This window comes from Ctenopharyngodon idella, chromosome 1 (assembly GCF_019924925.1).
Source record: "Ctenopharyngodon idella isolate HZGC_01 chromosome 1, HZGC01, whole genome shotgun sequence".
In the NCBI taxonomy this organism is placed as follows: Eukaryota; Metazoa; Chordata; class Actinopteri; order Cypriniformes; family Xenocyprididae; genus Ctenopharyngodon; species Ctenopharyngodon idella.
This window is the reverse complement of record NC_067220.1, coordinates 15,063,651-15,079,227: the sequence shown is the minus strand read 5'-3', so window position 1 is coordinate 15,079,227 and position 15,577 is coordinate 15,063,651. Positions and strand designations below refer to the sequence as shown.

The following is a 15,577-nucleotide window of genomic DNA, read 5'->3' as shown; positions in this document are numbered from 1 at the left end:
AATTAATGAATAAAAATAATATAAAAATAATAAATATATGCATATATAATATAAAACAGACATTTATCAAGACATCATGAAAAAAATAGTGTAACATATGTACATTGATCAAGACAGTAGTAGGTTTCTGAGGGTGCATCTTTCTGACTCTGACCTGGATCTACTGTCTGAAAACACAACCCCTCCATGTCCTCTCTGCTCGATCTTTGTAAGGGACTGATTTGACTTGGACTAGTAGGTCTTGTGTTAGAGGCCCATCAGTCAGTGTAGTTCAGTGTGTCTTGTTTAGACCCGCATATGTATGTATGTGATGATCAGGTAGAGCTTAGCCGCTAACAGCCACAGTGTGACGGGCTCTAACCCACACAGCCACCAAACTCTCAGCTTCTTATGCCTGTGTAAACCATACAATCACAGAGTGTGGGTTTGATTCGGAAAATCAGCTTTTCAAGGTAAGAAATCTACTTTTACGCTTTCCATACGCCGAAGAAGCATTAGCAGGGACTATGCGGTTATATTAGCTTAGCTGTATGTAACGAATCTAATGAGGCACTTTATTGTGCTTTTTAAGTGTCGCTTTACAATATAAAGAGTAACTCCGACATGTATACAAATGTTTTATCGTTTATTTGTTTAAAAGCGCCTATATTTCTTGTGTTGTGAGCTCCTCTGTGTCGTATTTGCTGGCTGGCTAAGCTAAATGCTAGCAGAGAGTTGACAACTAACCTTTTACGCTTCGCTGTTCACATCTCTCTGTTTTCCTAAAAAAAAAAGGGCTTTTTTATGGAAGTAAAGTGTTTTAAAAATCTAACTAGCGTGTTACTTTACTTTTTCAGCATTGAAATGTATCGCTGGTTTGGTACTATTGGGATAATGTCAGATGATTCACTGAACATAGTATTGGGTTTAGGCTCGAGGAAAGCTGTTTTTATTCCTTCAAAGAGCACATGAATTCTACAAATAATGGTTTTCCTTTTAAGGAACTGAGATAACACTGGTGTGTGGTATTTCCTTCAGTGTTTATATTGTAACGCCCACTTATTTGGAGAGAGTACAGCAGGAATCAGGGCTTTGTTGTAGTCACTGGTGTAAACACTGATTTTACACGCACTCTCATGGTAAATGTCAGGGTTGTATTTGTTGGCATGTAACTGTTACAGTGAAATGCAAACCTCTGATAAGATCCCATATGCAAGAGATTACTTTAGTGTTGAAATCATGCCTACAGACGTTTCTTCTAAGTTTGACCGATTCTCTTGGCAAGGTCACTGATCTTTACATTTGGACCAGGGATTTATTTATTTACTTTTTAATCTGGGGGCCACAATGGAGTATTAGGGGGTCCATAGATGATTTTAAATTTTAAGGTGGCATGAGGATGATCATACTTGTGGAATTTAAAATATTGAAAACCCTTAATTTAGACTGCTGAGAGTGGAGGGAAGCGCTGAAGTCAACAACAGCGGACTTTGATCTATCAAATCAGCAATTGCTGATTTCAGACGATAAGGTCTTTGAAAGGTGCAGGCCCTAGAGCAGATTTCTTTGCTTCATTAGGAATTACATGTCCAACATGTCTGCTTCCATGTCACAATATGATGATACATATTCTTAAAGCCAAGGAAAGATTGGTTATTGAGACAAATGAGCATGCAAGGACAGGTTAAAGATTGGGGAGATTAATTCATATGAGGGTGGAGCGTAAAAGCATGTTTGTGTGCGATGGATTATGTTTTGTACGCGGTCGTTGAAGGGTTGCAGATTGAATCCCCATGAGTAGGGTGAGTGTCTGTTTGTGCTTTCATTGAATTTAACTGTTTTGTTTTTTCCCGCAACCCATATCTCAGTGTTCCAGTAAACTGATTTGGACTTTATCATAGGATGATGTTTAAATGCACATAGGCACAGCAGATGACATATTATGTTGTCATGGAAGCAACGTGAATGAATGATAACTAAAATTTACTTTCCTATGCTCTGAAAAGACCAGGATCATGCGTAAAGAAATTAAATAGGGTAAACAATTGGTTTTCATGTTGACTTAAAAATTAAGATGGAATCAAACTGGGTTTCCCTGCTTTTCCAGATGCTCAGAGATCAATAAGCGGGGTGTGGTTCAGTGCTCTTTGGAACCAGAATTATTTAATGCGAAGACTTTACTTCCTCAGAGTTGCCATTGGCATTTTCAGTTTACAGCTGTGCCATCGTTGTTCCATTTCTTAATTTTTAACTGTTCTCTGAGGGATGTTTAGTGACTGATCTTCTTGTATCTATTTCCCTGTTTTTCAGTTACTGAAACACAGGGGAATACCAGGGTTTTTGGAAATGGTTTTCGGTGGTGGCGGATGACGAACACAGTCATCCACACACAAAGTACAAAGTACCCTACCCATGTGAACTGTGAGCCCAGTACTCACAATGAATACAAAATAAATGCAAAGAAACGGTTTGTAATGTTAAATCCTATTTATTCATGAATTAAAAAAGAATCACTGTCAGGACAGATCATAAAACAAAGTGCTGAGAACTATTTTATATGTAAAAATCTGTTAGTTTAAATGTAAAAAGTCACTGAAAGTTAGTAATAAAATGACAAAATAACACATTACACATTGCATAGCAAACGTGGCAGGTCTATTTATTTTGCATTTACACTTCAAGGGTTAGTTCACCCAAAAATGAAATTTCAGTCATTAAGTACTCACCCTCATGTGATTCCAAACCCGCAAGATCTTCGTTCATCTTCGGAACACAAATTAAGATATTTTTGATGAAATTCGAGAGTTTTTTTTTTTTTTTTTTTTAATCTCTCATAGAAAGCAAAGAAATTACCACATTCAAGCTCCAGAAAAGTGGTAAAGACATTGTTAAAATAGTCAGCGTGACTACCGTGGTTCAACCTTAATGTTATGAAGCAACGAGAATACTTTTCGTGTGCAAAAACAAAACAAAAATTAAAGACTTTATTCAACCATTTCCTCTCTACCCTGTCAGTCTCCTACACAGTTTACATTGAAGACACAGTGCAGCGCTTCCGGGTTCTGTATTGACCGGCTCCTGCGTCAGCATCGCACGCATGCATCGTGGTGCTCACATGAACAGTGTCGGCCAATACCGAGCCGCCGTTCAGACGTAAACACGGAAGAACTGCACTGCATTCACTGTGTCCCCTGCTTCAACTGCATAGGAGACTGACAGGGTAGAGAAGAAATTGTTGAATTAAGTCATTATTTTTGTTTTGTTTTTGCGCACAAGTATTCTTGTCACTTCATAACATTAAGGTTGAACCACTGCAGTCACGTTGACTATTTTAACGATGTCTTTACTACTTCTCTTTACCTTGAATGTGGTAATTTCATTGCTTTCTATGGGAGATAAATAAAACTATCTAATTAATTTGTGTTCCGAAGATGAACGAAGGTCTTGCGGGTTTGGAACGACATGAGGGTGAGTAATTAATAGAAATTTCATTTTTGGGTGAACCAGCTCATTTGACATACAATATCAGATTGATTTTTTTTTTTTTTTTCCCCTCTGTCCATTGCTATTGTTATCACTGTCTATTGGATTTAAAACTTTGCAATGTGTAGTTAGCAGTAAAAAAAAAAAAGTAGCCTATATTATATACAGAAAGCGAGCAAAGATCGCTGCCATTATAATCGACAAAGCTGTCAATTACCACGTGAGGTACACCAAAGCTATTGCAAAAATTATCCGTTATAATCAGTGAACCTGTCTGTCTACACTGTGCAATGAATCTCTTATTGGCATTGTCTTTATAACTTTTTGTTTATATTGAAAGGATTCGTAAGCATGTAGCAATTGCGCTGAACAAAAGCTCCGCCATTTTGTGCAGTGTTGAGCGGATTCTGACTTGTGTTCCGAAGATGAGCAAAAGTCTGACAGGAAGGTGAGTAAATGATGACAGAATTTTTGGGTGAACTAAGCTTTTAACTAACGCACACACCCCTTACAAGATGACTGCTGTGGTCGATTGTGGGAGGCAATGTGACCATTCCCAGAACATAACCTGCCATCATCATTTTTAGTCATCAAATAGCTGCGTTTGAATGCAGGGAAATTTGTCTGCTTTGTGAACCAATTTTACAGGTCAGTCAACATTTGCTGTGTTTGGCTCAAATATTTGACCCCCACTGACTCATGCACTGCTTTCCCTGTTTGCCATCTGCACTTTTGTGTGTGATTCTGTGCTTGGAGTCATATGAAAATAAAAAATGGAACTGACATCTTTAGTAAAAATGCCATATATTTTAGGAGCAGTTTGTTTTTTTGTTAGATTGAATGAACATTAAAGGAACAATTCACCCAACAATAAAAATTCTGTCATTATTTGCCCACCCTTGTGTCGTGTGTATGATTTACATGTGTAACACAAAAGGAGTTGAAATTTGCTTAAATGTAGCAAATTATGAGACTTTTTTTTCAAACTTTGATAATTGCCTTTAATCTTTTAAACAACTGAGAAGATTTATAAAAATTAGTATAAATAAAAATTGGGGCTGTCACTAACGATTATTATTAATCGAATAATCAGATTTTTTGTGGTAATAAAAATGGCAAACCTAAGCAAACAATATCCTTTAAAATGACTTAAAATACATATATAATAACAATGAGGCAATAATATTTGGTTCAAATAAAGTATCAAAAGCAAGTGAAGTAATCATATGGTTTTATAGAATGACAGTTAAAAATACATAATATAATATGCATAATATAAACAATCAACTTATGTATATTATGTATTATAACAAATTTCTGCAGAGGGCACCAACGGCCTGGTGTTGTTACACTTTATAGCAGAACAAAAATCCTTGTTTATTATTGGTCAAATTACATTTAATTCAAATGTTCACTTAATCTTTGATATTGGCAACTGTACTTTAGGATAGAAGCTACAGCCACTGTAATTTCTTGAACAAGAATATGTGGACATCAAAACATGCAAACTCAAGAGCAAGGGTTTAAACTTTTAGGTTTTAAAATTTATAGGATTATAAATTATTTACCTTACAAATCTAATGAAATGGTGCACATTGCATTCCCAGATTAAGGTTATAAGCAACCCAAACTCACAGCATATGCAGAGACTGAGTTTGAGACCCACTCCACGCATGTAAATAGTTCATGTGGAACAGCATTTACTGTGAATGGAGCTGCTCTGAGACGCACATAAACTACACGCATGTAAATAATTAAAGCGCATATATATTAAACCTGCAGGCCATATATTTATTTATTTAATTGAATCGTAGCCTTTGTGAATTCACAATACCACTGTGCTATATTATGGTTTTTAAATGGTTTTAATATATTGTGCAGCCTTAGAAAATGGTCTAATAATGCGGTTCATGGATTCTCGTCTGTGGAATGTGCCACTTCCAGTATTTTGCTGATTAATCGACACGGGTAAATTGCAATTGAGGTTCTTTTAAAGTCAAATATTCAAATGTAATCAAAGAATCATGACAGCTCTAATAAAATCACCTGTCAAGTTTATAATATATATTAGCATATGAGAGTCAAATTGGACGACTACAGGGACTCATCTAAAGATCGCTCATTTATCAGTTCATCTGTTGCCAAAATTCAATGTTCACTAACCCAGTGAAGTTTTTCAATTGTATTGTCATTTATTCTCTTTAGCGTGCAATTTGAAGTATTTCACTCAGTTCCCTGATCACTCCGATTCAATTTCTGTGAGTGAAGAACAAATTTGTACTCGCATGCGTTGTTGTACTCATATTATTGTCTCTGACAGACAGCATGTTGAAGCCGCTCAGGCCGCCATTTTCACCCTCTTCCTGTAAAGTGATGATGACGCATTCAAAACATCTGGCAGTGTTGGTTTTCCAGTAGATGTGTGTACTCCCTGGACCTCTGCTTCTCGTAAATATTACCGTGTATTGTGCACGTTTTTTATTGACAGACATCGATGTTATGACATTCAAATGATGGGGATTTGAAAACTGATGGATTGTAAGGTAATAATTATTTATTTCTTAGGGTACATTTACATGACAACAATGTACTAAAAATGAAAGTTTGCGTTTTTCATGTACAGATGACAGTGTTGTCAAAACGATCCCCATTCACATGGATCCGCGAAAACAATTAAAAACGCTGTATTATACTGTCAGACCAGTTGTTGGCGATGTCATTTTGTAAACAAAACACTACATGCCTATAGACTTAACACGTAATACGCATGCGCATGACGTTGCTGTTTTCACAAATTCATGTTTTTGTAGTTTACATGGAGACAATAATGGTATTGTTCTCAAAAACTTGCAATTTGAATCCTGTTGCATTTTCAGTCCCCCAAAATGCCGTTGTCATGTAAATGAACGGGCAAAACGTATAAAAAGTTTTCCATTTAGTTATTCCATTAGTTGAAAACACTGTTGTATAAATGGCTCCTTAGCCGGCAAGTATTCCGTGAAATGATTGATGCCCATGAGTGTATGTTGATGTTTTTTAGTTCTTGACAGCCAGCCTGCGTTTTGTACATACGTGATAACGTGCATTAGGGGTGATGTATGTTTTAATTTTTGGTTAATTATAAATGTGCTGGAGACATTTGAAATGCCTGTTGCATAGTTCATTATACTTATTTTATGGAATGAAGTTTATTTCGTGGCTTAAGTAAATTAGGCCTACATGTTAATCAGAGACGGACATGTTTGGCTTGTCAAAAATGTTACATTTAGCTGTCGCAAATTCGATGACTTTTGAAAATCAAGTTAATTTTTTACCAGGAGTGGTTTTGATGCACAAAGTTGTTTTTTATTATCTCTTAAAACAAAAATCTTTTATTTAATCCCATGAAAATGCAGATCCTGTTGGAAATAATAGTAAAAAATCACTTTTTTTTGTTCCATTATTACTCTTTAGCAGATTTTGGGCAGAATGTTTATGCTGTTCTGTTTCAGACAATAGCACCGTGTCTACACCATTTCATCGTGCCGTAACAGCTAAAAGCTGTCTACACTGAACACGACAAACCGACCATTGCAAAGCACTTGAACTACGTCAGAAATAGAATGGGGAATTCGTTTACTGTTGGGAATTTGTTGCCGCGCTGCATCCAGTGTAGACAATATCACTAATTATAATGGGTTCTATTGTCTTTTGACGTGACGCGTCGCGCTGCTCGCATCTGTTGTAGATGCGGTGTAAGGGCATTTAAGCTGCAAAACATTAAAAAGGTCCATGAAATATTTTAAGTCTTTTGTGTGTTGTTATTCACTACACATCTTGCCCTCTGCTGCTGTTCTCAAATCACATTTAGACTTTATATTTACACTTTGTTTGTGAAAGTTGCAGCAGGTTTGACATCAGTGACGCCAAATGGAATTGGTTCCTCGCATCCAGAAACCAAACACAATGTGACAAAATAAAATATGCAAAAAGTGCATGTAGTGTTGTCATGGTACCAAAATTTCCATAGTCGGTACCAATACCAGTAAAATTTTATGGTTCTCTGTACCAATTTCGGTATCACAGGAAAATCTGTTGGAACTATTTTATTTAACTAGCTTATTTTTAAAAACATATTAAATATGATGGTAATCATACATATGAATATTTGAAGCGTGTGTGTGTATGTTTGTGTGTGTATATTTACCTCAATTAAATAAATTTTGAAATATAAAAAAATAAATAAAGAAATGCTCAAACATCAATTTTGAAACAGACGTGCATGTTTATTTTAGACATTCCTTCAGTGAAACGACACACTACAGCCTGTAAAACTATGAAATAAATATCACTAAATAATGGTAACCTAAATAATATGAGAGTTAAATATTATTCTAAAAAACATTCGTTTTTTTATTTCCACACAAAGATGCGTCATAAAGCCTACCGCTCTGCACTTTGAGAGGGATGTGGGACACGAGCAGGACCATTTCTCTTTAATAATATCTTCATGTTATCTCCTGATATTACAAGCAACTGACACTTGTTGTAAAAGGTCTGAAGAGCGAGTTTTATCTTCAGACATTCAGGCTGTGTTTGATTTTGCGCTGCCAGAGAAAGCGAAACTAAAGATCACCGGAGTGTGAAAACACGCTATACAAATAAACTTGACGCGCCTTATCAAGTCTAATAACAAGCACAAACTTTGTTGAATAGAAATTGATGTGCAAGTAAAAAGGTTTCTGTCCTACGGTGTTTTTTCTACTTTATCACAGTAAAGAATGCGAATATAATAGGCCTAATCAAAAGCGAACCAAAGGAAGAAACGTTTAGAACCCCCTGCGTGAGTGAAGATTTGGGAAAAGAAACAGAGATTCCATGTTCAGTGGAATAACTAATGGAATATTGTTAAATTCTCTGCTAATCGGGTGACCAGATCGCGATTCGCAAAACAGAATACAAAGCTGACAAAGCTTAAATGTATGGACTCACGTACCTCTCTCATTCGGCATGAACCAAAATGTTTCCATGGCTGCGATGTCACATTTAATTGCTAACCTATTAGGGCTGGGTATTGACACAGTTTTCACAATTCGATTCGATTTCTATTCGCATGCTTGCGATTCGATTACGGTTTCAATTCGATTCGATATTGATTATTTTGGATGTAGTATATCAGTATATCTCTCAACTAATGCTGTAAACTACACATGGGAGTCAGTTGGTACTACTTTACTATAATATTGAAGGTTAAAATTAACTTACTAGGTACAAATATGCCTAAAGATACACTGTATGCATCTAAACAGAAACACTTGGTTTCCAGAACAAGGGAGCCAAATCTGAGAACTAAAACCATTGAGTTAATCCTTCATCGTGTCTGTGAGCTCCACTCAGATAAATATACAAACACTTAAATTACACTCAATTATGTTTTTTTTTTTAATAATAAATAAAGTTTAGAGTTACGTTATCATATTTCTACTCCAATTCATTTTTTTGAAATATAAACATTTAAATCGTGGCTGTCATAACTGATTTATTCAAACATGCATTAAATATTGAAGAACATTATAATGAATATGTAACGGTGCATAGCTATATTTATCAGAATGCTGCTTTCTAGAATTCACTTTTCTAGCTGACTAATGAGTTTATGGTCACTGAATGTTTTTCTGAGGTAAAATGTGACGTTACGTGACATTGTTTACAAGCTGTTATATTAACGTCTTTCCGAGGTTGAAACACTGATTGAGCTATTACAAGAGACATGATATGGATTTCGGTAAGTTGTACTGTGTATTTTAACATACCTTCAGATGTTTAGTCATGTTTATTTCACGCTGTAACTGGTATTAAAGCGGAGGAGAGAATCAGTTTACATGCGCTCTGTGCTGCCCTTTCTCTTTAACTGAGGCGCTAAAGCGATCTGTCACGCCACATTAAACAGCGCCAAAACTGTATTTATTTTTTGAATCTCATAATAAGAACGACGTCATTTGAAATCTGAGACTTTGCTTCATATCAAATGAGAATGAGAATTGATTAAAATCGAGAAATCTATATTTTTTTACCCAGCCATATAACCTATTATTTCTTCTTTAAACAAAGCTTTGTGCTTCACTCGTGTCATATTCACGTAAAATACTGGCACAGTACTGGTACTGAATATACCCGGATACTCGGTACTCCCGGTACTACAGAAATGCTGGTATCGTCACATTTTCAAAATTTCAGTACCGAAGTACCGGTACTTTTGACAACACCAACTGCATGTGAGATTTGAAAATTATAGTTTTTATATCTTGATTTTCAATGATTAACAACTTGCATTATGAGATATTAGATTAATAATTTGTCGCTAAATAAATAAAAAAAAAGGTAATTGCGACTTTTTAATCTTACAATTCTGACTTTTTTTCTCAGAATTGCATGATATAAACTTGCAATTGCGAGTTAAAGTCAGAATTGTGTGTTATAAAGTCAAAATAAAGACTTTATTTTTGTGTTTATATCCCGAAATTCTGACTTTATAACTCACAATTGCGAATTTATATCAGTTTATATCTCACAATTCTGAATTGCGAGTTATAAAGTCAGAATTGTGAGATTATTTTTTTCCCCTCTCCGAATTGGACTTCGTAAAATAACAATTTACACTATTAGAGATTAGATTTGTAATCTGTATTTTAAATTGTTGGTCTGTTTAATGCTGCTGTTCTTTTTTTTTGTAACAGCAAAATGGCAATTTTCATTAAGAATGCGATAATGCTGAAAGGTCAATAAAACAATTTCAGTGTTCCTCACAAAAAGGCTTTAGAATATAGTGCAGTAGTCATACTTTTATAGAGCCGGAAAGCCCTTTTTTCATTGTATGCTTTATTTTTATGGTTAACAGCAGCATAAATATTGTTTAAAAGATCTCCTCTTGTGTTCCATGGAAGAAAGCTATATGGCTACAGAGTTGAACTGAATCTAGAAAAAACAGAAGTAGGTTTTTGTCAGTTAGGTGATGTGTTTTCTGACAGAAGGCTGAGGGGAGTAGATTCTCATTGAGGAATAATTTGTTGCATCTGGAGGACTGTTGGGTGGAGGCTGGATTTTGGCGTCCGTTGCGCGTGTGTGTGTGTGTGTGTTTCTAAAGGTGGGACGTTGCATCACTGGAGAGTCTGTTGAGGACACAAAAGCAGCGTTGTGCACTGGTCATGTGATGCCTGTTCGGAAAGCTCCGACCATGTGATCCTGCCTCACAGAATGCTGAGTCGAACGTACAAATGCTGCCTCACCCTTGAGATGTGAGCATGTTAGAGTGAACAAATGAGATGAGAAAGATACAGCGCCATTTAAAGAATGAAGACATAGAGGAACAGGTGTGAAGGACAAAACAGGAAACGAAAGCAGTAGTGTGTCAAATGCTACGGTGCAAACTACGTGCACTTCTCTCATTCGGTCCTTACTCACTGTTTCCCTGATGGTGCTGTGGGGAAAGTGGCTGTCTTCTGTCGAGTCATTTTGTTGGAATGTGGAGATTTTACAAGGACAAGAAGCGATGGCTGAAGTGGACCAGAAACGTCTTAGAATGTGTCCTAGGAAATTGGAATACGGTTTGGAATGGAAAAGGAACACTGTGGAATTCCACAGCTGCACCAGGAACAATAGGTTGGAAACAGATGAATTACTGCTTGAACTTCCTTGATGCTATCTAATAACATGGCTTGTACTGAATTGCAGCATACCCTTCAAGTAATAGTACAATCATCAAGCTATTCAGCCAGAAAGTGTAGATGATGAGTGAGGCTATGCAGAAATTCTATATAATTTCTTTATATTTAATGAGCTTAAAGCACAAGTTGATCTTTAGCAGCAGTTATAGGGAAAGCACTAATGGGGAAGCTGAAAGAAACTTGTCATTTTGTGATTTGCAGATAACATGATCCAGATGCATCTGTGAGGAAGTGTGTGTGTGTCACATTTAGTTGCCACACCCCTCTTCGCCCCTGCGCAGACCTTGTGACTGCGTTGCTGTGGCAATTGGACAGGGAATTTATCAGATCACTTTAACAATCTTAAGTGTCTGTCACTATGGTGTTCTTTATTTACTCTTTGCGATTAATGAGAGGAAATGCAAACATCCGTTGTGCCATGAAGACATTTCATGCAGTGTAAGTTCAATTCTTTCATTTACTCTGGCTCATATGAGTTTAGCAGAATGTTCATTCTGTTCTTCTTCATACTGTGCAACTGAATGCAGACTTAATTTGTTTGATCTCCAGAAATGATGAAAAAGCACCATAAAAGTAGCCATGCGGCTTGCAGCGCAGTCAGTTACCACAACACACATGCCATTATTTGGGTGTACATGAACTTGAATGAGTTTTGAGAGTTGTGGTGGAGGGTACAGTTGTAAATGACTTAAATTTTAGTCTCACAACGCTATCGTATGACTCCAGAAAGCTTGGAATATCGCACACAAGACTTATGTTGTGATGAAATGAAACATCTTGGCTAAAAATGGATATTTGGGACATTTTAATTAGCCTTTGATTGGGAGCATTTGCTTTTTCTAACATTTTCTAAGTGATTACAATAGTTTTTTGAGATATTGCCATTATTTCTATGGCATCTTCACTCTGAGAACTTTTAAAATCTTTAATGTAATATTTTAAAAACTATGCAATATGGAAGCTTGTTTCCGCCACTGAATAAAAAATAAAAAAAAGGTAATTGCGACTTTTTAATCTTACAATTCTGACTTTTTTTCTCAGAATTGCATGATATAAACTCGCAATTGCTAGTTAAAGTCAGAATTGTGTGTTATAAAGTCAAAATAAAGACTTTATTTTTGTGTTTATATCCCGAAATTCTGACTTTATAACTCACAATTGCGAATTTATATCAGTTTATATCTCACAATTCTGAATTGCGAGTTATAAAGTCAGAATTGTGAGATTATTTTTTTCCCCCCTCCGAATTGGACTTCGTAACTCGCAAGTATGAGTTTAAATCTCACAATTCTGAGAAAAGAAGTCAGAATTGCGAGGAAAAAAAGTCAAAATTGCGAGATATAAACTCGCAATTGCGAGGAAAAAGTCAATCCCGCAATTCTGACTCTATAACTTGCAATTGCAACTTTATATCACAAGAGTCTGAGAAAAAAGTCAGAATTTGCGGAAACAAGCTTCCATAATGCAATGTATTTATGCATATATTGACTTTAAAAACTATTCCAGATAGAGATTTAGCTTTTTTCACTAAATACTACCAGTGAATAGTAAACAGAGTACTAACAGTGCTGTTAACAAAAGTGGCTAATATAAACATTTATGTACTCTGAAACAACAAGCTGCTTTGCCTTTTCAAAAGAGAAATGTTTTTTTTTTTTTTTTTTTTTTGTTCCTTCCTTTTTTGTATTGCATGAAATTTCATGCATTCTGCTATTTCTCGGTGTCAGTGTTTTTGTTATCTGATGTTCAAGTAGTGGTTTCTATTCTTTCTGAAAACTGAAAATGGCAATTTAGGTTGATAATTTTCAATAACTAGAATTTTTATGCATCATTAGTCATATGGAATACTTTTATGGTGCTTTTTTCATTTTTGGATCTTTACAGCATTTGCCCCCTTTCACTTTTATTGCATTAAAAAGAATGGTGAGAACATTCTGCCTAACCTCAGTTTTTGTGTTTCACGGATAAAATAAAGTCATACAGGTTTGGAAAAACATGAGGATGAGTAAATGAGAAACAGAATTTTCATATTTAGTTGAACTCTCCTCTCGTTTTCAGTGGTCTAAGCATGTGCATGTTGCCGTTGCATTGCGTCGCTCTGTCACTTTAGCTGTCTGGAGCGCTGTAGCAAAGTCACTCAATAATTCAGCTGCTAGACTGTCCCACTGACGCTTCTTGTTTCTCTCCCTTTCTTTTACGAAGGTGGACTGAGAAGGACTTTTAATCTGGGAGCATTTTGCAGCTGTAATAGTTTTCATTTCAGCTCCACAAACAAAAGCATGTTGGCTGTTGCCATGGCGTCAGTGTTTCGCAGGCTTCCTGTTTTGGTGGTCTGTTACTTAGAAAGAGTGAGTTTCCTGTTGAGCCAGACTGAAAGAAAAGGAGAGTGGGTCGCTTTAGCTCTGCACATGAGGTTCATGAATGTTTGAGATATGCTGTTTGTTTGGAGTGCCAATGATAATTTTTCCACTTTTGTCTCTTGTCGTGCTGTCCGTCTACAGTCCTGGAGTTTGCCACAGGGGGTCAGCAGAGTGTGGGGTATGAGTCATGACGTCTGTGGTGCTTGTAGACAGTGGAGGAACAGTGGTGGAGTATGTCACTGCAGTGGACGACCATTTACCGGTAAGAATTTCACAACTACAAAACTTTTTTTTTTTTTAGTTGGCGCTAATCTCGTATCTACAGACCACTCGTCTGATGTAAATTCCACTCAAATATAGCATGGTCCAATATGATTGACTGGCATTGCACTATTTGGAGGAGTCAGGCTTGCCGTAGTTTTGAATAGTATTTTTATCTACTGGCATGAAGTTTGTCGACTTTGTGGTTTATTCTGGCAGGAACTGACCAAAGATCAGCCAATCAGATTAGAGCTTGCCAAACCATATACGATGAGTGAGATGGAACAGTAACATTATATGTTGAGAGTGGAGTGCTCCTTTTTTGTGGCACAAACAAGTAAATGAAAAGTTCTGGAGATCACCAGGTTACTCAGCCTTTTTCCACAGTTTTATCTGATTTTGTTTCCACCACTCTTGTGTGATCAACTTTGGTTCAGTATTGTGACATGATGTATTTTTAAATGGAATAATGAATAAGATAAAATCAGATGGCAGGTCTTGAATTTAATGCACCTCCTCGCCGTTTTCATTATTATTAGAGAAGGAACACCATTACTTAAAGGATTAGTTCACTTCAGAATTAAAATTTCCTGATAATTTACTCACCCACATGTCATCCAAGATGTTTATGTCTTTCTTTCTTCAGTCGAAAAGAAATTAAGGTTTTTGAAGGAAACATACAAGGATTTTTTTCCATATAGTGGATTTCAACAGTTACCAACGGGTTGAAGGTCCAAATTGCAGTTTAAATGCAGCTTCAAAGGGCTCTACACGATCCCAGCCGAGGAATAAGGGTCTTATCTAGTGAAACGATTGGTCATTTTCAAAAGAAAAAAAACAACAAGTTTTTAACCACAAATGCTCGTCTTGCACTAGCTCTACGATGCGATCATCACGTTGTAAAGGACACGTGTGACGTAGGCGGAAGTAACGAGCTAGTGTTTACAAAGCGAATGTGCAAAGTCAAATGGCCTTTACAGAAAAAAGGTTTTCGCCCTACCGCGGTACTTGCACAGTACGGTCACGCCTCCTCATGCGTGTCCTTTCCAACGTGATGATCGCATCGCAGAGCTAGTGCAAGGTGAGCATTTGTGGTTGAAAAGTATATCATTTTTTATTTTTTTTAGAAAATGACCAATTGTTTTGCTAGATAAGACCCTTATTCCTCGGCTGGGATTGTGTAGAGCCCTTTGAAGCAGCACTGAAACTGCAATTTGGACCTTCGACACATTGAACCCTGTTGAAGTCCACTATATGGAGAAAAATCCTGGAATGTTTTCCTCAGAAACCTTAATTTCTTTTCAACTGAAGAAAGAAAGACATAAACATCTTGGATGACATGGCGGTGAGTAAATTATCAGGAAATTTAATGACATAATCAGTGCAAAGCACTGTGCAAAGTGCAAGCAAATTTTCAGATTTTGACTCAAGATTATGAAGAGAAACTTAAACCTGCCCAAATGAATTGTTCACCACTAGACTAGCTTTTATTTTTATATTTTCAGTTTTCATTTTAATTTTAGTTTAAGTTTTAGTAATTTTGTTATGGGCTTTTGTCATTTTTATTTTTTTTTTTATTTCTATTTAGTTTTAATTTAATTTTCTAGTTTTTGTTTTAGTAATTTTAGTACTTCAACTTAGTTATTTGTTTCAGTTTTTAAAGTTTAAGTTTTTCATCTAATTTTTATTTTGTTTTATTTCAGTTACCAAAAAGCTGTAATGATTTTAGTTTTAGTGAACAGTAACAACACTGATGTGCACTAACAGTAAATAGTCACGTCAATTTTGATT

At 36.0% G+C, this 15,577-nt stretch overlaps 1 protein-coding gene across 5 annotated transcripts in view; it reads left to right on the top strand.

Annotated features, from left to right (window-relative positions):
- Window positions 1-163: 163 nt before the first annotated feature.
- Window positions 164-15,577, top strand: part of elf2b (E74-like factor 2b (ets domain transcription factor)) — a 28,061-nt gene continuing 12,647 nt past the window's right edge. The window contains exons 1-4 of one of the 5 annotated variants that reach the window (XM_051888378.1): window positions 10,519-11,100; window positions 11,367-11,603; window positions 13,368-13,513; window positions 13,667-13,787. In XM_051888378.1, coding sequence (XP_051744338.1) covers window positions 13,713-13,787 — 75 coding nt within the window. In that variant the 5' untranslated portion in view covers window positions 10,519-11,100; window positions 11,367-11,603; window positions 13,368-13,513; window positions 13,667-13,712. Of the gene's footprint in view, window positions 453-1,587; window positions 1,782-10,518; window positions 11,101-11,366; window positions 11,604-13,367; window positions 13,514-13,666; window positions 13,788-15,577 lie in introns of those variants that run through there. The other 4 variants (XM_051888367.1, XM_051888347.1, XM_051888388.1 and 1 more) reach the window with 4 other exon arrangements.